Source organism: Aethalodelphis obliquidens, unplaced genomic scaffold (assembly GCF_003676395.1).
Source record: "Aethalodelphis obliquidens isolate GAN/ISIS:26980383/991018 unplaced genomic scaffold, ASM367639v1 scaffold66, whole genome shotgun sequence".
NCBI classification, from domain to species: domain Eukaryota; kingdom Metazoa; phylum Chordata; class Mammalia; order Artiodactyla; family Delphinidae; genus Aethalodelphis; species Aethalodelphis obliquidens.
The window spans coordinates 4395276-4418052 of NW_020838010.1; the positions used below are offsets into that span (position 1 = coordinate 4395276).

At 38.4% G+C, this 22777-nt stretch overlaps 1 protein-coding gene across 1 annotated transcript in view; it reads left to right on the plus strand.

Annotated features, from left to right (window-relative positions):
• Positions 1 to 22777, plus strand: part of ALG13 (ALG13 UDP-N-acetylglucosaminyltransferase subunit) — a 74740-nt gene that overhangs the window by 50939 nt on the left and 1024 nt on the right. Inside the window, 3 exon segments of the mRNA XM_027089530.1 lie at positions 4984 to 5169; positions 9203 to 9243; positions 11005 to 11188. Coding sequence (XP_026945331.1) covers positions 4984 to 5169; positions 9203 to 9243; positions 11005 to 11188 — 411 coding nt within the window.

A 22777-nucleotide genomic window follows, 5' to 3' on the forward strand; every position in this document is an offset into this window, starting at 1 on the left:
AGGATTTACTGTATAGCACAGGGAACTGTAATCAATATCTAATAATAACATATAATGGAAAATAATCTGAAAAGAATACATAACTGAAAAAAGAATTGGTTCTCTTAAGAGGATGTTAGGAAACCAGTTTACGTTCTTGAAAACGGGACAGTAAAGTGAAAGAATCAAGTATTTATCCTGCCTTTCTTATATGAACTATAATACGGGGTAACCAAATAGTAGATGAGGGGAAATATTTCTATATATTAGTATTCTAATCAGTGAAAAAGAAGTGGCAGAATGTAATCATTTTGCAGTCGTTACTGAATGGATGCATATTAAACAGCAATAGCTGCTAAGATTGCAAAGATAGTGAGACATTACCTATAGACTACCAAAGGAATCAATCCTGAGTCTGATCTAGTCTTCTGGATCTAGCTGCCTATTTGCAGGAAATACAAGAACACATTGAAATGCACCATGAGTATGTAATCAGCAGAATCCAGACTGGGAAACTCAACAGGTCAAGGGGTCTTCAAAAGACAAATTGAAAGGAAATGACAGGGATGGAGAAAGGACCTATAGATTAAAAGAGGTTCAAGATACAGTTTTTAAAAACTGTGTAGGGATGCACATTTGGGTGACAAAACACTTAAAACTACAAAGAAGTGATTACTATGAAAGTCAGGATAGTGGTTGATTATGGTGGGGGTAAGAGGGTGGTGATTGTGATGGAGTGCATGGAAGTTTTCTGAAATGGCTGGCAAAGTTTTCTTTCTTAACCTGGATAGTGTCCACCTGAAGGATAGTGACCACCTGAAAATAATTCGTTTGATTTGTTTTTTGTATCTGTTTTATTTATAATGTAAAAATTAAGTACTTAGCCACTGTGCCTGGAACAAAACATGCAATATATGTTCATTAATGACCACAGAAATTTTTCATTGGAAATGTTAATGGAGATACTGGTTTTACTACTTGTGCTAATTGTAGGGGAACACGTTGGCTATCTGCTTCCAGCAGATGTCTGAGCTTAAAAAACAAGTGACAGGTGAAATCAGGCATTGTAATACCCCATTTATGTAGAATCATTGAAAGATTACCCTTTAAATGCCAGATTTATGTTTTTTTGTAGATACTTCTAAAAATGTGTATGGCCTTCATTTTACTTTTTGTTGAGCCACTTGTGAACCTCAACTATAACTCTAATAAGTAATGGCTGCTTTTTAGTTGCTCTTTGTCGTTCCTGTCCTCTAGATACAACTCAGGTTTCTCATTGTTATTCATGTGTCTGTCTGGCAGCCCCATCCCATCCTCCTTTAAGTCACTTCCTATCTGCCAGGTAACTAGATGCCATGATTGCTTTTATTATGATTGTCTTCATAGGCATTAAATCCTGTTAACTGAGTTTTTTGGTAACTGTTTCCAAGTCTTTTGTCAGGGCCAGAGCTAGTGACTTACCTGCTCTGGGTACAAAATTTAAGGGAGTATCAAAAAAAAACCCCACAGTGATAAAGACAAATAATACTTTAATGCACTATTAAAAAAAAACAAAACTAATGCAAAAAAAGAATCCATGATAAACAAAGTATCAAAGTTTTTTTAAAAGATAGGAACTGTGGGCCAGGCTTAGGGTGAGGTGAGTGAGGCACTCACTCTTGTGGTCATGCAAGTGCAAGCTTAGATCATATCTTTTATAATTTTGGTATTTTAGTCATCATGAATTTTTTTTTTTGCTTTAATTTGGTGGCCCTTTAAATTTTGCACCTCACTGCACTTTAGTACTGGCCCTGCCCTTTGATCTCTAGAGAAGCTGAGTCTTACTGTGTATATTCACGTTCTCTTCTGAAATGTCCTGAAGCAGACTGCAGCTGCATGGACAAGGAAATAAGCTTTTTGAATGAATTTCATTGGTTTCCATTCACTTTTAGAAAAGTTTGCTTCCATTGTTCTGGGTCCATCACTTGAACTGTACCTGGTAAGCCCATAGAGCCCTTTTAAGTCTGCGAATTAGATGCTCATGCATCTCTAGAGCAACTGGAAGTTTTAAAAGCTTTTTCTTATGGAACGTATTATAATATGCATTTTAAAAGAAAGTTGAGGGCTTCCCTGGTGGCACAGTGATTGAGAGTCCGCCTGCTGATGCAGGGGACATGGGTTCGCGCCCCGGTCCGGGAAGATCCCACATGCCGCCGAGCGGCTGGGCCCGTGAGCCATGGCCGCTGAGCCTGTGCGTCCGGAGCCTGTGCTCCGCAATGGGAGAGGCCAAAACAGTGAGAGGCCCGGGACCCCCAAAAAAAAAAAAAAAAAAAAAAAAGTTGAGTTCAATTACTAAATAATGGCTATATTTCCCTGTGCTGTACAATATATCCTTGTTGATTAATTTATACATAGTAGTTTGTATCTCTTAATCCCCTACCCCTTTTTTGCCCCTCTTCACTCTCCCCACGGGTAACCAACCACTAGTTCTCTATATCTGTTTCTTTTTTTTTTATAATCATTTGTTTTATTTTTTAGATTCCACATATAAGTGATAATGTAGAGCATTGGCCCCCAACGTTTTTGGCACCGGGGACCGGTTTCACGGAAGACAGTTTTTCCACAGATGGGGGTGAGGGTGGGGGGGCGCTTCAGGTGGTAACGCGAGTGATGGGGAGCGATGGGGAGCGGCAGATGAAGCTTCGCTCGCTCGACCGCTGCTCACTTCCTGCTGTAGCCCGGTTCCTAACAGGCCGCGACCAGTTGGGGACCCCTGATGTAGGGTATCTGTCTTTGCGTGACTTATTTCATTTTTCACTTAGTTTACATCTGTGATTCTCAGCTGGAGGAGAATTTGCCCCTTAGGAAACATTTGACAATTTCTGCAGACATTTTCAGTGGTCCTACAATTTGGCAGGGGAGAGCTACTGGCATCTAATAAGTTGAGGCCAGGGATGATGCTAAAACAGCCTCCACAACAAAGAATTATTGCGCCCAATATGTTAATCATGACAAATGAAACCGGAGGTTTGTCCTAGATGCTAATATGTTACCAGTTATATGTATTGTAAATATTTTCTCTCACTTTGTTGATATTTTCATTTTTCCTGTGGTACCTTTTGATGAAGAGAAATTCTTAATTTTAATGTAATGTTAAGTTATCAAAAAAAAAAAAAGTTGAGTTCAAAGTAACCTCCAAATTTCTTCCGTCCTTGATTCTCTCAGGCCCAGGAGAACTTACTTAGCTACCTCTATGTCTAGTATTTGGTTTTTACCTTGTAATCGTAATCACATTTTACTATTTTTAGCTAATTGAACTTATTCCAGTTGTTTTTGAAAAAAATGGTGTGATTTGAGTGCTAGTTTAAAAGGAATAAGAGTGTGGCTTTGTTGAAGCCATTATTTTATAGAAAACAAATCCATGAATCTTTAGAGCATTTGGAAGTGTTCTAAAAATTAAATCCTCTTCTAAAGCTGTAAAAGTGGAGATTTCTACATGCATGACAAAACTCCAAAACTCGAAAGTTATTTGAGCAAATTTTTTAAATTTACTGTTTAATTTAGATACAGTAAAATTTTTTTTTTGGTGCCCTGTTCTATGAGTTTTAACAATGCATAACATTGTGTAACTACCACCACAATCAAGAGAACAGTTTCATCACCCCAAAAGAGTTGGTTATCAAGTTTTAAATCACCCTAAGATTTAGATTTCCTATTACTATTAGCCTGTAGTTGTATAAAGGGTATAAATAAATGTGTTGTTAGTATATTTGTTGATGAATGAAAGCAATGTGGATTACTTGTAATACTTGGCCTTAAATTCCTCTTGCTAAATTACCAGAATAACAAATTCAGCTTGTGTGGACTGTTCTTTTACTAAACTAAGTGTTCTAAAACTCCAAATTTAAACCTTTATTGAACAATGAGCCCAAACTTTCTATACTTCTCAGGGGTAAAATTATAATGCAGGCAACACAGTGATAAAATTGAGTACTGGAATTTCTAAGTCAGCTAAAATGTTCAATTAAACTTGAAGGGTTGGTATCAAAAAATTTAACAAATTTATGTAACATAGTATGTATATGTGGAGATAATTTATATTCACTAGGTTGGAACCACATTGCTGCCTTTATCATCATAGAGGAATGTATTGATATTTAAACATAATTGTATTTGAATTTCTTATGTCAAAAACTGTGAAACTCCTAAGTGACTGTGGTTTTTAAACTATAGTAACAGTTATAGAAAGTTAAAGGGATAAGATAGTTCATCTAGCCTGTCTGTTTTAGATTCTGTAGGTCCTTAGAAATGGAACTGTTACGATTTAGAGTTCTCTATATTCCTCTGATGCTACCAAGTAGAAACCTTCAAGGACTGCTTAAATCTGTAATCTGTGCAATTTAGTCTCTCTTATTAGCTTCTACATCTTGCGATTTGGCAGATGGCTGAAAACATCCTTAACTTTGTATTAAGCTCAGTAAAAATTTTGCATTAGTAGTATTTATTTACGTACATGTTTAGCTGATGTTCAAAATCTTGGTAGTCAAGCCTCTGTAGTTTACAGTTGTTTTTCCTTTTTAATGTCAAGTAATTTCCTTAACTCAAAATAACTTGTAATGAACTCCTACTTTTCAACTGGCATGTCTAAAAGAATATGTGCAATTTACCTTCTTTTTTTTTTTTTTTTTTTTTTTTTTTGTACACGGGCCTCTCTCTTTTTTGGCCTCTCCCTTTGCGGAGCACAGGCTCCGGACGCACAGGCTCAGCAGCCATGGCTCACGGGCCCAGCCCCTCCGCGGCACGTGGGATCTTCCCGGACCGGGGCACGAACCCGTGTCCCCTGCATCGGCAGGCGGACTCTCAACCACTGCGCCACCTGGGAAGCCCTAAGTTTTTGTTTTTAAGTCAAACCATAAGACCCAGAGTTGCTTGACCATATTGGGAACACAAAAGAAATAGAGGACGAGCTACTGCTTATAAGATGTTACAGCTGTACATTGCTACTTTGTTTTGTTTCCTTTTTAGTCATTGCTTCAGCATCCTATCCATACCTGGCTGCTCCTATTCCTGCTGTGGCTGCCTCTCTACCACCTCCACCTCCTCCACCACCACCTCCTCCTCCTTCTTCTCTTGAGGTGACAGACACTTCAAACTTACCATCACTACCTCCACCTTATTCCTGTGATCCATGTGGCAGTGATCTGCCTCAAGGTAAGTAGATTTTGAGACTTGGGTGAGAGTTATTTAGGTCTGGTTTTTTTTTTGGTTTTTTAATTTTAAATTTTAGAGCATATCTCTCTTTGGTTGACCAATGAGGGTAGGGTGGTGGACCAAACGGAAATTGACTTGAGAGCATAATGCTAGGTAAATGACTAAGGAAAGAAGGAACTGAAAGCTGAGAATATCTTCTGCATAATCAAGAAGTGTATGGTTGAGCTGACTCACGCTGCTTTTCTAAGGTAGCTACATGTCTGCCCTGAAGAAGATTCTCAACTGGATATCTGCTCTCAATAATTTCTCTTGAAAAGCAGGAGTTGATAACACAATTTTCTCCATTTCTTTTATTTAATGCCTACCACAAGTGCATGAAATTGTTGCATTCTTGATATTTAAGATTCCAACTGAATTTTGAAGAATTGGAAAAGGTTTTGGGGGGAGGAATTGGGGTGGGGGGGGCTCTGATCTGCCTTGGATTTCAGCCATGTGTTGTTTCCTTAATTAAACTGAGTAGCTTTCCATTGGAAGTCTTTTGTTACCCCTCAGTTTAGCAGTGTATCTCAAAAGAGAATTGTAGTCGAAAGTTGTTTGTAGCTTATTCATACCTTTTTTTTTTCCTGTAACATTCCCTTGATTTTTCTAGCTGCTTTTCTATTCTATTTTGGGTTTTTTCAGCCCCTAAGGTAGTCACCAGGATCTTCAACTCCATTCTGTTCTTCTTCCCTTCCTTAAAACTTGATTATCAACTTTATGTGGATGATTTCTAAATCTATCTGGCCTTGGCTTCTACCTACTTGCTAGACATTTTCACTTGGCTTTCTTACTTTTATTTCAGACTCAGTCTGTCTACAGTGAAATTCCTCATCTTCATCTCCCTTCTTTCTTCTCTTTAGGCCATGCAAAACATTGACTCTTTTCCTTGGTTTTCTATTTTATTAATAATGTATCATTGAACAATGATCCCTTTACTCCTCTCCCCTCACCTACCTACCCCTGCCCAAGATCTTCTCAGCACATAATGCTGATTTTGCATTTTCCAGCATTTTATTTTGAAAATGTTTAGACATACATGAAATTTGAATTTTAAAATGAATATTCATATATCCACCACCTATATTCTGTTGTTAACAGTTAACTATACTTGCATTAGCATGCATTTCTCCATCTTTTCCTCCGTCCATCTCTTTGTCCATCAATTAATCCATCTTTTTGGTGCATTTCAAAGTAAATTGTAGACATCATTCTTCCCCATTAAAAACTTGAACATTCATATCATTAACTAGAGTTTGGTATTTATTTTTTCGTTTTTTTGGGGGTTTTTTGCTGTACGCGGGCCTCTCACTGCTGTGGACTCTCCCGCTGCGGAGCACAGGCTCCGGACGCACAGGCCCAGCGGCCATGGCCCACAGGCCCAGCCGCTCCGCGGCATGTGGGACCCTCCTGGACCCGGGCACGAACTCGCGTCCCCTGCATCGGCAGGCGGACTTTCAACCACTGCGCCACCAGGGAAGCCCTATTTTTTCTTTTGATGTAAAGTTTACATATAATGAAATGAACAAATCTTTTTTTTTTTTTTTTGCGGTACGCAGGCCTCTCATGTTGTGGCCTCTCCCGTTGCGGAGCACAGGCTCCGGACGCGCAGGCTCAGCGGCCGTGGCTCACAGGCCCAGCTGCTCCGCGGCATGTGGGATCTTCCTGGACTGGGGCACGAACCCGTGTCCCCTGCATCGGCAGGCGGACTCTCAACCACTGTGCCACCAGAGAAGCCCGAAATGAACAAATCTTAAATGTACACTTGCTGAGTTTTGACAGATGCGTACATGCACCTGTGTAACCCAAATCCCCATCAAGTTATAAAACATCATTATCCCACAAAGTTCCTTCATGCCCCTTCCCAGTCTTTCCCTACCCCATCTCTACTTCCCCCCAGAGACAACCACTGTTCTGATATTTTTCTGCCCTAGTTTTACCTGTTTTAGAATTTCATGTGAATATAATCATACAGTATGTACTCTTTATGGAAGGCTTCTTAACCTCAATGTAATGTTTTTTGAGATTCTTCCATGTTGCTGCATATTATCAGTAGTCTATTTGCTTTTATTGCTGAGTATTTCGTCGTATGGGTACTCTACAGTTTGTCCATTCTCCTGTTGATTGTCCATTCTCCTGTTGAGGGACACGTGGACTATATTCTAGTTTGGATCAGTTATGATAAAGCTGCTATGAACATGCTTGTAAAAGTCTTTGTGAACATGTGTTTTCATTTCCCTTGGGAAAATATCTAGGAGTGGAATTGATGGGCCTAGATAGGTGTGTGTTTAGTTTTGTAAGAAATTGCTGGTCATTTTTCCAAAACTGTACCTTATCTCCTTCTACTTTTACAAGAACTCCATGCATCTGGTTTTCTACTTCTAAGCCTTTGCTGTCATGGTGATTCTACTCAAATTCTCTCCCCCTCTACTCTTCCATCTAACTTCCTATTTAAATCCTATCATTTTCATGATCCCACCCCCCAGTTGCATTTCAAAGTGATGTTTTTGAGTTCTTATAGTCCTTACCTGCCACTTTTTTTTTAACAGCTTGAGATATAATTCATATACCATGCAAGTCATCCATGTAAAGTGTATAATTCAGTGCTTTTTAGTATATTCACAAATTTGTACAACCATCACCACTGTCTAATTCCAAAATATTTTCATCACCCCAAAAAGAAACCCTGTACCCATTAGCAGTTACTCCTCATTCTCTCTGACCCTGGCAACTATTATTCTGCTTTGGTTTTTTTTTGTTTTTTTTTTTACTATTCTCTATAGATTTGCCTGTTCTGGACATTTCATGTAGATGGAGTCATACAATATGTGGTCTTTTGTAGGCTGGCTTCTTTCATTTGGCATAATGTTTTCAAGGTTCATCCATGTTGTAACGTGTCAGTATTTCATTCTATGAATGTTATTCTATATAATAACATTCCATTATATAGATATACCGTATTTTATTATCTATTAGTTGATGGGCATTTGAGTTGTTTCCACATTTTTGCTATTGAGAATAATACTGCTATGGATTTTTTGTGTGGATGTATGTGAATACCAAGGGGTGGAATCCCATGCCATTTGTGGATTTACTTCCTGCTGTCATCTTTTCATATTCTTTAGCTTGAGCATTACGCTTTATACTGTATTCCCACGTAATAGTCAAAATACAAGCTCATTCTTTTAAAGTGGCAGTAAATACATTTGTATGTATTGGGAGTCTCCAACTTAAGAAAGAGGGGTTTTCTGAGAGTTTTTGTTAGTGGAATCAAGTTACATTATCTTATTTATAAGAATATATGTGAATCCCAGGTCTATCAATAAAAATATATTTAGAGATATACTTGAAATGCTAAGGCTATTCCCTCTTCTCTCATACATCTACATTTTGTTCATTTGTAAAGTACTCTAAAGTTTTGTGTCTGAAGAAATTTTATCCCCTTACAGTATAACTTATTTCGAGTTACCTTGCTCATTGCCTCCTCTTTTTGGAGTCCTAGTGGTGGTATGTTAGTCATGTTAAATAAAGACAAGGTGAATTGTTTCAAACAGTGCTAGTTATCTTAGTAGACATCACTAATCTTGGCATTTGTAGAACATTAGTTTGTACTATGTATTAGCTCTGAAGACCAACATGATTGCTTTTGTAGTAGGTTTGTATTAAAGTAAAATTTTAGTCTTGAGACAAGCAAGAAAATGCCTTTACTAGAGTCTCTCTAAATATTTGCAGAGTAGTATTCCTGTAACATCTGTCTAATATTAAGAATAGAAATAAAATCTGTATTTGTTGATTAAACCTTCTTGGCTCAGAAAACGATCTTAGCTATAGTAGTAGGTAAATGGTCATTTACTATAAGGTAGAATTGAGGGTAGTGTTGATGTGGGAAGACAACATTTGTTGTATCTACCTTAATACTGAAGGAGAAGAGCTTTTAAATGGTAAGTTTTAATTGTTTATGTCATCTAGTCACTAAGATTTAAATTTTTAATTTTAGATGCTAAAGTTTTGCAGTACTATTTCAATCTGGGATTGCAGGTAAGAGTCCTGTTAAAATTGCTTTGATTAAAAAAAAAACAAACCTCTAACTTAAAAACGTAAGCCGTTTTGATAATCAGACTCTTGAACCTTAAAACCCAAGAACACTATGAGGGACCTAAAAGATTTATTTCTGTCTTTATATCTCTGAAGATGACACAGGTCAGTTTTCTACTTTAACCTCCCAATACTTCAGTTTCTCTTATAAAAGAGTTGTAAACTGTCATGAGTGGGGGCCCTATGAAGTACAACTTCAGCATATATTGGCCTCCATATTTAACATCATATGCCAACCCTTCACTATGTTTTTCTATCTCGAAATAACAAATGGATTATTTATCCTGTTTACTTAAAACATTTTTGTGGCTATTTCTGCATTTTATGTGAAAAGTAATCCGACTAATTCAAAGACATTTAAAGAGCAGTATTATTTTTAAAGCACTCATGTGTTCATCGATATTTGCCAAACACTGATTTTTACCACTTCCCTGAGTTGTAGAAAGGGAGTACTGACAGATATCTTAATATCACTGAAAGGTGTCTCTGATTTCAGGTAAGAGCCCTTTTACTTTATACTTTCAGGGATCATTTTCCCCCTGAAATACACTTCTGATATAATAAGATGACACATTTTCTGAAAAGGAATGACGCATCTTAAGATTTGGCATATGACATAGTAAACCAGATAGTCTCCTGGATAATACTCAGATTTTCCAAGACACTGATTTCCCTAAAACATTGGACATATCATTTCCAGAAAACTATCTTTACTGACTGGCACACATTTATAATTTAAGAGTAGTAGAGTGGGTTTTTGTTCTCTGAGACTATATTTCCTAAATGCAGTTTCAAGAATTGAAAAAATAAAGTGCTTGCCCCTTCAGTTATGTTTGTTTATTATAGTCACCTGTGGAAACAAGGTGGAGGCAGTTTATTATTTGTTTATTTTTAGTATTTTTGTTTGTTTTAAATTTAAGTATAGTTGTACCACATTATACGTTACGGGTGTACAGTATAGTGATTCACAATTTTTAAAGGTTATGCTCCATTTATAGTTATTATAAAATATTGGCTGTATTCCCCGTGTTGTACAATATAGTCTCCTATATTTTACATCATGGGAATACAAGGAATTGTAGAATAGATATTTTAATATTTTCTAATATTAAAAGTAATAGCATCCATTATGGTGCATATGGAAAATACTAATGTGTAAAGAAAACCAAAATCACCTGTATAATCACTGTATACTTTGGTATATTTCCTTACAGCTTATTTATTTATTTTATAAAATATGGACTATACTATGTAATTTTGTAAACTTTTAAGTTAAACAATATGAACACTTTTTCCTTAAATATTTGACACCATGATTTTTTTTACTGCCTGTATTTTATTCCATCATGGATATATCATAATTCATTCATCCAGTTTCTTGTTGTTGAATATTTAGGTCGTTAATTTTTTTTGCCTTTAAAAACAATGCTATAACAGACACCTTTGTATACAGATCATTGTGTATATCTCTAATTTCCTTAGGGTGCTTTCCTAAAATAATTCCTAGGTCCACGTATGAGATACAGAGGCTGCGAAAGATCTTAAAGTTGTTATAGAGAATAGATTTTCTAAATGTCATATCATTTAGTTCAAAAGTCATTGTTATCCCACCTGGAAATCATGGCCCAACTTTTTTTTTCAGTGAAGAATGGTACTAGTTTAAGAAAAGGAATAGTAAAGTGTTTTTTCCCTTTCTTGCCCAAGTGCTATCACCACAGCTTGTGGCACTCCATGGTCTGTATGCCACAGATGCAGGAGCAGCAGCAGCTTCATGTAGAGAATTATCCAGTCTGTACTGAGCCGTCACCTCTGGTGAATCAAACCATTCCTCAATTATACAGTGAGGTGGGGAGACGAGATGGCACACAGGCAGATGTATCAGCACATGGTAAGTATGTAATGAGATTCCCTGCAAGAAAGACAATTGGATTTTATTGTGTGTAATTTAATAATAGCCTTCAGATATTATACTAGACCAGCATTTCTTAAAGCATGGTATGTGAACCTTTTGGGGTCCCTGAGACCCTTTCAAGGGATCCATGAGGCTAAAAGTATTCATCATAATACACGGATTTTGTCCCTTTTTGCTGTGTTAGATTTGCATTAAGGGTGCAAAAATTAGTGGCGGGTAGAATAGCTGGCACCTAAGCACAAATCAAGGCAGGGGCACCAAACTGTGCTAGTACTTAGCGTCTTCACACTCATGATATAAAAATGCCAGTTTTATTTATTTTGTGTTTGATCAAAGACATTCTTATTTTACTAAATTTTTATTCTTTCAATAATTGTACTTAGTATTCTGTATGACAAAATAGGAAGTGTTCATAAAGCTCTCTGCATACTGACGTATAGTGATTAACTTTAAAGAAAAGGGTTGTAAGCTTGAGTTTCGAGCTAAACTAGCTGACTTTTCATGGAACACTATTTTTACTTGAAAGAGTGATAGACAGACTATGGTTATTCAGACTTGGGGATCCGGCAGACATTTTCTCAAATGAACACCTAAGCCTTATCACTTCGAGAAAAGCAACGGATAGTATTTTTTGTCAAAGAGAAAAATTCCAGCACTCAAATACATGTTATCCAAAATTCTAATTTTTATCTACCACCATGAGCTTGACAGCTTCCAATACTTCATTAACTCTTCTAATAAAATAGATGGTGGGGGGCTATTAATGAATGTGGTGTTTTACATTGTATAATGAAATGTGTCAACATTTGGTAGATCTGTATAACTCAGTGAAATAATATTTTCCCAATTACCAATGTATAATCTTACCTGTGCATGATTTAGTAAAATATCTATCCAAGATGCAAGATAAAACAATGGATTTTAATGTTAACAAAGTATGAAAAGTCCACATTGCTACTGACCTCTAAGAAATTACCACTTACCTAGTTGTGGTGTAGCATCAAAGAATATCTACAATTATCTGAAAAGCCTAATTATTAAGACTTCTCTCTTTTCCAGCTACATATCTGTATGAAGCCAGATTTTCTTAATATATTTCAAACTAAATGTATCATAATAGATAAAATACAGGAGCAGATATGAGAATCCAGCTGTCTTCTCTTAAGCCATACATTAGAGATTGCACAAGTGTAAAACAATGCCACTGGTCTCACAATTTTTTGGGGGGAAAATACAAATTTTTATGGAAAATGAGTTTAACATAATGGGTTTATTTTTACATGAGATAATATTTTTAACTTAGATTAATTCCTAATGTGGTAAATATTGATAGATAGAACGCACATAAACAAAAGCTATTTGGGATCCTCAATTTTTAAGAGTGTAAAGGGATCCTGAGACCAAAAAGTTTGAGACCTCTGTGCCAGACCATAAGGATGGTTGCTTTGTCTATAAGTTCACAGTATAATATAGATGGGGAGGCATTTTCAAGGATTTAGAGTAGGATCTTTGGACTGCCCTTCTTAGAATCAGCAGGAGGTAGAAGAAACGATGTGGACTAACCTAACCAAATCTGTTTTCCATTCCAGCAACTGCTACTTGATGGTTGTGATTTTGGCTAAGTTACTTAACCTCCCTAAGCCTGATTTTGTGTAAAGTGGGAAATAATGTATTTTATGATTTTCCAGTGTTGTTATAAGAACTATATGAAACCTTATATGTATAAGTATACTGTTCTGGTGCATGTGAGGAATGTGAATTTTCTTTCTCTCCTCCCTTAAAGAGTATTAATAGTTTTAGAATATTAGCACTATAGAATCTTATTCTTCATGTGGTGTTGTGATGTGGCCCATGGTAATAAAAATGAAAGTATCAACCTTTATTACATTTTTGTTCCATGTACCTTTTATAGAACTATTTTTATTGTAGTAAACATGAGACAGTGCCAGTCTTTACTTCACAAAACGAACGTAAGTTATCCCAAGTAATGAGGGACTCCTTTTTTAAAATATTTATATAGTTACTATAATAAGGTCAGAACAGCATCTATTTATTTCCATTGAAACTGGTGCATGGTAGTGAAAGTGCTGTAAATTTTAAATGATGCTAGCGTGTTCATGACATTCAAGAGATGACACTTAAAAGTTTGGTCTTTTGGGATGGTCTTCAGAGTTTTGCCTTCAAGTATAGACAAGACTGTAAAAACACCTGAGTTTTTAATTGCTAAAATAATACAAAATGGTTATTTGGATGGTGTGTGTTATACTGCAAAACTATTAGAAAACATAATTGTGACGAACTCTTATAAAAACTGAATTGACAAGAATGACTCTAGAGAACGTTTCTTAGTGTAGTCTGTTGATATCTAAATCATCCCAGGAACATAGCTCTCTCCAGGTAGAATACATTTGACACATTGTACATACGTTTATATATTTAATTTTTCAGTTTTACTTTTTTTTAACATCTGTAGTGGAGTATCATTGCTTTACAGTGGTGTGTTAGTTTCTGCTTTATAACAAAGTGAATCAGTCATACATATACATATGTTCCCATACATATGTTCCCATATCTCTTCCCTCTTGCGTCTCCCTCCCTCCCACCCTCCCTATCCTACCCCTCTAGGTGGTCACAAAGCACCGAGCTGATCTCCCTGTGCTATGCGGCTGCTTCCCACTAGCTATCTACCTTATGTTTGGTAGTGTATATATGGCCATGCAACTCTCTCACTTTGTCCCAGCTTACCCTTCCCCCTCCCCATATCCTCAAGTCCATTCTCTAGTAGGTCTGTGTCTTTCTTCCCGTCTTACCCCTAGGTTCTTCATGACCTTTTTTTTTTTCTTAGATTCCATATATATGTGTTAGTGTACAGTATTTGTCTTTCTTTTTCTGACTTACTTCACTCTGTATGACAGACTCTAGGTCCATCCACCTCACTACAAATAACTCAATTTGTTTCTTTTTATGGCTGAGTAATATTCCATTGTATATATGTGCCACATCTTCTTTATCCATTCATCTGTTGATGGACACTTAGGTTGCTTGCATGTCCTGGCTATTGTAAATAGAGCTGCAATGAACATTGTGGTACATGACTCTTTTTGAATTATGGTTTTCTCAGGGTATATGCCCAGTAGTGGGATTGCTGGGTCGTATTGTAGTTCTATTTTTAGTTTTTTGAGGAACCTCCATACTGTTCTCCATGGTGGCTGTATCAATTTACATTCCCACCAACAGTGCAAGAGGGTTCCCTTTCCTGCACACCCTCTCCAGCAATTATTGTTTCTAGATTTTTTGATGATGGCCATTCTGACTGGTGTGAGATGATACCTCACTGTAGTTTTGATTTGCATTTCTTTAATGATTAATGATGTTGAGCAGTCTTTCATGTGTTTGTTGGCAATCTGTATATCTTCTTTGGATAAATGTCTGTTTAGGTCTTCTGCCCATTTTTGGTTTGGGTTCTTTGTTTTTTTGTTATTGAGCTACATGAGCTGCTTGTATATTTTGGAGATTAATCTTTTGTCAGTTGCTTCATTTGCAAATATTTTCTCCCATTCTGAGGGTTGTCTTTTGGTCTCGTTTATGGTTTCCTTTGCTGTGCAAAAGCTTTGAAGTTTCATTAGGTCCCATTTGTTTATTTTTGTTTTTATTTCCATTTCTCTAGCAGGTGGGTCAAAAAGGATCTTGCTGTGATTTATGTCATAGAGTGTCCTGCCTCTGTTTTCCTCAAAGAGTTTGATAGTTTCTGGCCTTACATTTAGGTCTTTGATCCATTTTGACCTTATTTTTGTGTACGGTGTTAGAGAGTGTTCTAATCTCATACTTTTACATGTACCTGCCCAGTTTTAGCAGCACCACTTATTGAAGAGGCTGTCCTTTCTACACTGTACATTCCTGCCTCCTTTATCAAAGATAAGGTGACTGGGGCTTCCCTGGTGGCGCAGTTGTTGAGAGTCCGCCTGCCGATGCAGGGGATATGGGTTCGTGCCCCGGTCTGGGAAGATCCCACATGCTGCGGAGCGGCTGGGCCCGTGAGCCATGGCCACTGAGCCTGCGCATCCGGAGCCTTTGCTCCACAACGGGAGAGGCCACAACAGTGAGAGGCCCGCGTACCGCAAAAAATAAAAAAGATAAGGTGACCATATGTGCGTGGGTTTATCTCTGGGCTTTCTGTCCTGTTCCACTGATCTATATTTCTGTTTTTTGCCAGTACCATACTGTCTTGATTACTGTAGCTTTGTAGTATAGTCTGAAGTCAGGGAGCCTGATTCCTCCAGCTCTGTTTTTCATTCTCAAGATTGCTTTGGCTATTCGGGGTCTTTTGTTTTTCCATACAAATTGTGAAATTTTTTGTTCTAGTTCTGTGAAAAATTCCAGTGGTAGTTTGATAGGGATTGCATTGAATCTGTTGATTGCTTTGGGTAGTAGAGTCATTTTCACAATGTTGATTCTTCCAATCCAAGAACATGGTATATCTCTCCATCTATTTGTATCATCTTTAATTTCTTTCATCAGTGTCTTATAATTTTCTGCTTACAGGTCTTTTGTCTCCTTAGGTAGGTTTTTTTTTTTACATCTTTATTGGAGTATAATTGCTTTACAGTGGTGTCTTAGTTTCTGCTTTATAACAAAGTGAATCAGTTATACATAGACATATTTTCCCATATCTCTTCCCTCTTACGTCTCCCTCCCTCCCACCCTCCCTGTCCCACCCCTACAGGCGGTCACAAAGCACCGAGCTGATCTCCCTGTGCTATGCGGCTGCTTCCCACTAGCTATCTACCTTACGTTTGGTAGTGTATTTATGTCCATGCCTCTCTCTCGCTTTGTCACAGCTTGCCCTTCCTCCTCCCCATATCCTAAAGTCCATTCTGTAGTAGGTCTGTGTCTTTATTCCTGTCTTACCCCTAGGTTCTTCATGACATTTTTTTTCTTAAATTCCATATATATGTGTTAGCATACGGTATTTGTCTTTGTCTTTCTGACTTACTTCACTCTGTATGACAGACTCTAGGTCTATCCACCTCATTACAAATAGCTCAAGTTCGTTTCCTTTTATGGCTGAGTAATATTCCATTGTATATATGTGCCACATCTTCTTTATCCATTCATCCGATGATGGACACTTAGGTTGTTTCCATCTCCTGGCTATTGTATATAGAGCTGCAATGAACATTTTGGTACATGATTCGTTTTGAATTATGGTTTTCTCAGGGTATATGCCCAGTAGTGGGATTGCTGGATCATATGGTAGTTCTATTTGTAGTTTTCTAAGGAACCTCCATACTGTTCTCCATAGTGGCTGTACCAATTCACATTCCCACCAGCAGTGCAAGGGTTTTCCCTTTTCTCCACACCCTCTCCAGCATTTATTGTTTCTAGATTTTTTGATGATGGCCATTCTGACTGGTGTGAGATGATATCTCATTGTAGTTTTGATTTGCATTTCTCTAATCACGATGTTGGGCATTCTTTCATGTGTTTGTTGGCAGTTTGTATATCTTCTTTGGAGAAATGTCTGTATAGGTCTTCTGCCCATTTTTGGAATGGATTGTTTGTTTTTTTGTCATTGAGCTGCACGTGCTGCTTATAAATTTTGGAGATTAATCCTTTGTCAGTTGCTTCATTTGCAAATATTTTCTCCCATTCTGAGGGTTGTCTTTTGGTCTTGTTTATGGTTTCCTATGCTGTACAAAAGCTTTGAAGTTTCATTAGGTCCCATTTGTTTATTTTTGTTTTTATTTCCATTTCTCTAGGGGGTGGGTCAACAAGGATCTTGCTGTGATTTATGTCATAGAGTGTTCTGCCTATGTTTTCCTCTAAGAGTTTGATAGTTTCTGGCCTTACAGTTAGGTCTTTAATCCATTTGGAGCTTATTTTTGTGTATGGTGTTAGGGAGTGATCTAATCTCATACTTTTACATGTAGCTGTCCAGTTTTCCCAGCACCACTTATTGAAGAGGCTGTCCTTTCTCCACTGTACCTTCCTGCCTCCTTTATCAAAGATAAGGTGACCGTATTCTATGTTTCTGTTTTTGTGCCAGTACCATACTGTCTTGATTACTGTAGGTTTGTAGTGTAGTCTGAAGTCAGGGAGCCTGATTCCTCCAGCTCTGTTTTTCATTCTCAAGATTGCTTTGGCTATTCGGGGTCTTTTGTGTTTCCATACAAATTGTGAAATTTTTTTGTTCTAGTTCTGTGAAAAATGCCAGTGGTAGTTTGATAGGGATTGCATTGAATCTGTAGATTGCCTTGGGTAGTAGAGTCATTTTCACAATGTTGATTCTTCCAATCCAAGAACATGGTATATCTCTCCATCTATTTGTATCATCTTTAATTTCTTTCATCAGTGTCTTATAATTTTCTGCATACAGATCTTTTGTCTCCTTAGGTAGGTGTATTCCTAGATATTTTATTCTTTTTGTTGCAATGGTAAATGGGAGTGTTTTCTTGATTTCACTTTCAGATTTTTCATCATTAGTGTATAAGAATGCCAGAGATTTCTGTGCATTAATTTTGTATCCTGCTACTTTACCAAATTCATTGATTAGCTCTCGTAGTTTTCTGGTAGCATCTTTAGGATTCTCTATGTATAGTATCATGTCATCTGCAAACAGTGAAGCTTTACTTCTTTTCCGATTTGGATTCCTTTTATTTCCGTTTCTTCTCTGATTGCTGTGGCTAAAGCTTCCAAAACTATGTTGAATAAGAGTGGTGAGAGTGGGCAACCTTGTCTTGTTCCTGATGTTAGTGGAAATGCTTTCAGTTTTTCACCATTGAGGACGATGTTGGCTGTGGGTTTGTCATATATGGCCTTTATTATGTTGAGGAAAGTTCCCTGTATGCCTACTTTCTAGAGGGTTTTTATGGTAAAGGGGTGTTGAATTTTGTCAAAAGCTTTCTCTGCATCTATTGAGATGATCATATGGTTTTTCTCCTTCAATTTGTTAATATGGTGTATCACGTTGATTGATTTGTGTATATTGAAGAATCCTTGCATTCCTGGAATAAACCCCACTTGATCATGGTGTATGATCCTTTTAATGTGCTGTTGGATTCTGTTTGCTAGTATTTTGTTGAGGACTTTTGCATCTATGTTCATCAGTGATATTGGCCTGTAGTTTTCTTTCTTTGTGACATTCCTTACCTGGTTTTGGTATCAACGTGACGGTGGTCCCGTAGAATGAGTTTGGGAGTGTTTCTCCCTCTGCTATATTTTGGAAAAGCTTGAGAAGGATGGGTTTTAGCTGGTCTCTAAATGTTTGATAGAGTTCGCCTGTGAAGCCATCTGGTCCTGGGCTTTTGTTTGTTGCAAGATTTTTAATCACAGTTTCAATTTCATTACTTTTGATTGGTCTGTTCATATTTTGTTTTTCTTCCTGATTCAGTCTAGGCAGGTTGTGCATTTCTAAGAAGTTGTTCATTTTATTGGCATAGAGTTGCTTGTAGTAATCTCTCATGATCTTTTGCATTTCTGCAGTGTCAGTTGTTACTTCTCCTTTTTCATTTCTAATTCTATTGCTTTGAGTCTTCTCCCTTTTTTTCTTGATGAGTCTTGCTAATGGTTTATCAATTTTGTTTATCTTCTCAAAGAACCAGTTTTTAGTTTTATTGATGTTTGCTATCGTTTTCTTCATTTCTTTTTCATTTATTTCTGATCTGATATTTATGATTTCCTTCCTTCTGCTAACTTTGGGGTTTTTTTGTTCTTCTTTCTCTAATTGCTTGAGGTGCAAGGTTAGGTTGTTTATTCGAGATGTCTCCTGTTTCCTAAGGTAGGATTATATTGCTCTAAACTTCCCTCTTAGAACTGCTTTTGCTGCATCCCATAGGTTTTGGGTCTTCGTGTCTCCATTTCATTTGTTTCTTGGTATTTTTTTTATTTCCTCTTTGATTTCTTCTGTGATCACTTCGTTATTAAGTAGTGTATTGTTTAGCCTCCATGTGTTTGTATTTTTTACAGATCTTTTCCTGTAATTGATACCTAGTCTCATAGCGTTGTGGTCGGAAAAGAAACTTGATACAATTTCAATTTTCTTAAATTTACCAAGGCTTGATTTGTGACCCAAGATATGATCTATCCTGGAGAATATTCCATGAGCACTTGAGAAAAATGTGTATTCTGTTGTTTTGGATGGAATGTCCTATAAATATCAATTAAGTCCATCTTGTTTAATGTATCATTTAAAGCTTGTGTTTCCTTATTTATTTTCATTTTGGATGATCTGTCCATTGGTGAAAGTGGGGTGTTAAAGTCCCCTATTCTGAATGTGTTACTGTCGATTTCCCCTTTTATGGCTGTTAGTATTTGCCTTATGTATTGAGGTGCTCCTATGTTGGGTGCATAAATATTTACAATTGTTATATCATCTTCTTGGATTGATCCCTTGATCATTATGTAGTGTCCTTCTTTGTCTCTTGTAATAGTCTTTATTTTAAAGTCTATTTTGTCTGATATGAGAATTGATACTCCAGCTTTCTTTTGATTTCCATTTGCATGGAATATCTTTTTCCATCCCCTCACTTTCAGTCTGTATGTGTCCCTAGGTCTGAAGTGGGTCTCTTGTAGACAGCATATATATGGGTCTTGTTTTTGTATCCATTCAGCCAGTCTGTGTCTTTTGGTGGGTGCATTTAATCCATTTACATTTAAGGTAATCATCGATATGTACGTTCCTATTCCCATTTTCTTAATTGTTTTGTGTTTGTTATTGTAGGTCTTTTCCTTCTCTTGTGTTTCTTGCCTCGAGAAGTTCCTTTAGCGTTTGTTGTAGAGCTGGTTTGGTGATGCTGAACTCTCTCAGCTTTTCCTTGTCTGCAAAGGTTTTACTTTCTCCATCAAATCTGAATGAGATCCTTGCTGGGTAGAGTAATCTTGGTTGCACGTTGTTCTCCTTCATCACTTTAAATATGTCCTGCTACTCCCTTCTGGCTTGCAGAGTTTCTGCTGAAAGATCAGGTGTTAACCTTATGGGGATTCCCTTGTGTTTTATTTGTTGTTTTTCCTTTGGTGCTTTTAATATGTTTTCTTTGTATTTAATTTTTGACAGTTTGATTAATATGTGTCTTGGCGTGTTTCTCCTTGGATTTATCCTCTGTGGGACCCTCTGTGCTTCCTCGACTTGATTAACTATTTCCTTTCCCATATTAGGGAAGTTTTCAACTATAATCTCTTCAAATATTTTCTCAGTCCCTTTCTTTTTCTCTTCTTCTTCTGGGACCCCTGTACTCCGAATGTTGGTGTGTTTAATGTTGTCCCAGAGGTCTCTGAGACTGTCCTCAGTTCTTTTCATTCTTTTTTCTTTATTCTGCTCTGCAGTAGTTATTTCTACTATTTTATCTTCCAGGTCACTTATCCGTTCTTCTGCCTCAGTTATTCTGCTATTGATCCCTTCTAGAGTACTTTTAATTTCATTTATTGTGTTGTTCCTCGTTGCTTGTTTCCTCTTTAGTTCTTCTAGGTCCTTGTTAAATGTTTCTTGCATTTTCTCTATTCTGTTTCCAAGATTTTGGATCATCTTTACTATCATTATTCTGAATTCTTTTTCAGGTAGACTGCCTATTTCCTCTTCATTTGTTAGGTCTGGTGGGTTTTTATCTTGCTCGTTCATCTGCTGTGTGTTTTTCTGTCTTCTCATTTTGCTTATCTTACTGTGTTTGGGGTCTCCTTTTTGCAGGCTGCAGGTTCTTAGTTCCCGTTGTTTTTGGTGTCTGTCCCCAGTGGCTAAGGTTGGTTCAATGGGTTGTGTAGGCTTCCTGGTGGAGGGGACTGGTGCCTGTGTTCTGGTGGATGAGGCTGGAGCTTGTCTTTCTGGTGGCACATCCCCGTCTGGTGGTGTGTTTTGGGGTGTCTGTGGACTTATGATTTTAGGCAGCCAGCCTCTCTGCTAATGGGTGGGGTTGTGTTTCTGTGTTGCTAGTTTTTTGGCATAGGGTGTCCCGCACTGTAGCTTGCTGGTCGTTGAATGAAGCTGGGTGTTGGTGTTGAGATGGAGATCTCTGGGAGATTTTTGCTGTTTGATAGTACGTGGAGCTGGGAGGTCTCTTGTGGACCAGTGTCCTGAAGTTGGCTCTCCCACCTCAGAGGCACAGCACTGACTCCTGACTGCAGCACCAAGAGCCTTTCATCCACACGGCTCAGAATAAAAGGGAGAAAAAGTAGAAAGAAAGAGAGGATAAGATAAAGTAAGATAAAATAGTTATTAAAATAAAAAATAATTATTAAGAGAAAACAATTTTTAAAGTAAAACAAAACAAAAAAACCGATGGACAGAACCCTAGGACAGATGGTGAAAGGAAAGCTCTACAGACAAAATCTCACAGAGAAGCATACACATACTCACAAAAAAGTGGAAAAGGGGCAAAATAATATATCTTGCTCTCAACGTCCACCTCCTCAATATGGGATGATTCGTTGTCTATTCAGGTGTTCCGCAGATGCAGGGTACATCAAGTTGATTGTGGAGATTTAATCAGCTGCTCCTGAGGCTGCTGGGCAAGATTTCCGTTTCTCTTCTTTGTTCGCACAGCTCCCGGGGCTCAGGTTTGGATTTGGCCCCGCCTCTGCGTGTAGGTCGCTGGAGGGCGTCTGTTCTTCGCTCAGACAGGACGGGGTTAAAGGAGTCGCTGATCTGGGGGCTCTGGCTTGCTCTGGCCGGGGTGGGGGGGGCGGGAGGGGCATGGAGTGCGGGGCGAGCCTTCGTCGGCGGAGACCGGCATGACGTTGCACCAGCCTGAGGCGTGCCGTGCATTCTCCCGAGGGAGTTGTCCTTGGATCATGGGACCCTGGCAGTGGCGGGCTGCACAGGCTCCCGGGAGGGCAGGTGTGTATCGTGACCTGTGCTCGCACACAGGCTTCTTGGTGGCTGCAGCAGCGGCCTTAGCGTCTCATGCCTGTCGCTGTGGTCCGCGCTGATAGCCTCGGCTCGCGCCCATCTCTGGAGCTCCTTTAAGCAGCGCTCTTAATCCCCTTTCCTCACACACCAGGAAACAAACAGGGAAGAAAAAGTCTCTTGCCTCTTCGGCAGGTCCAGACTTTTCCCCGGACTCCCTCCCTCCCGGCCAGCCGTGGCGCACTAACCCCCTTCAGGCTGTGTTCACGCCGCCAACCCCAGTCCTCTCCCGGCGCTCCGACCGAAGCCCAAGCCTCAGCTCCCAGCCTCGCCCACCCCGGCGGGTGAGCAGACAAGCCTCTCGGGCTTGTGAGTGCTGGTCGGCACCGATCCTCTGTGCGGAAATCTCTCCGCTTTGCCCTCCGCACTCCTGTTGCTGCGCTCTCCTCCCCGGCTCCGAAACTTCCCCCTCCGCCACCTGCAGTCTCCACCCCCGAAGGGGCTTCCTAGTGTGTGGAAACCTTTGTTCCTTCACATCTCCCTCCCACTGGTGTAGATGTATTTCTGATGTATCTGTGGGGAGGAAGGTGATCTCTGCATCCTACTCTTCTGCCATCTTCCTATATTTAATTTTTTTAGTTAGAAAATTTTCATATTATCTTTTAGTAGCCTGTTTTAGTCACTAATGTTCATACCTAAAGTGCTCCTGCTGCAATTGCTATGATCTTTCT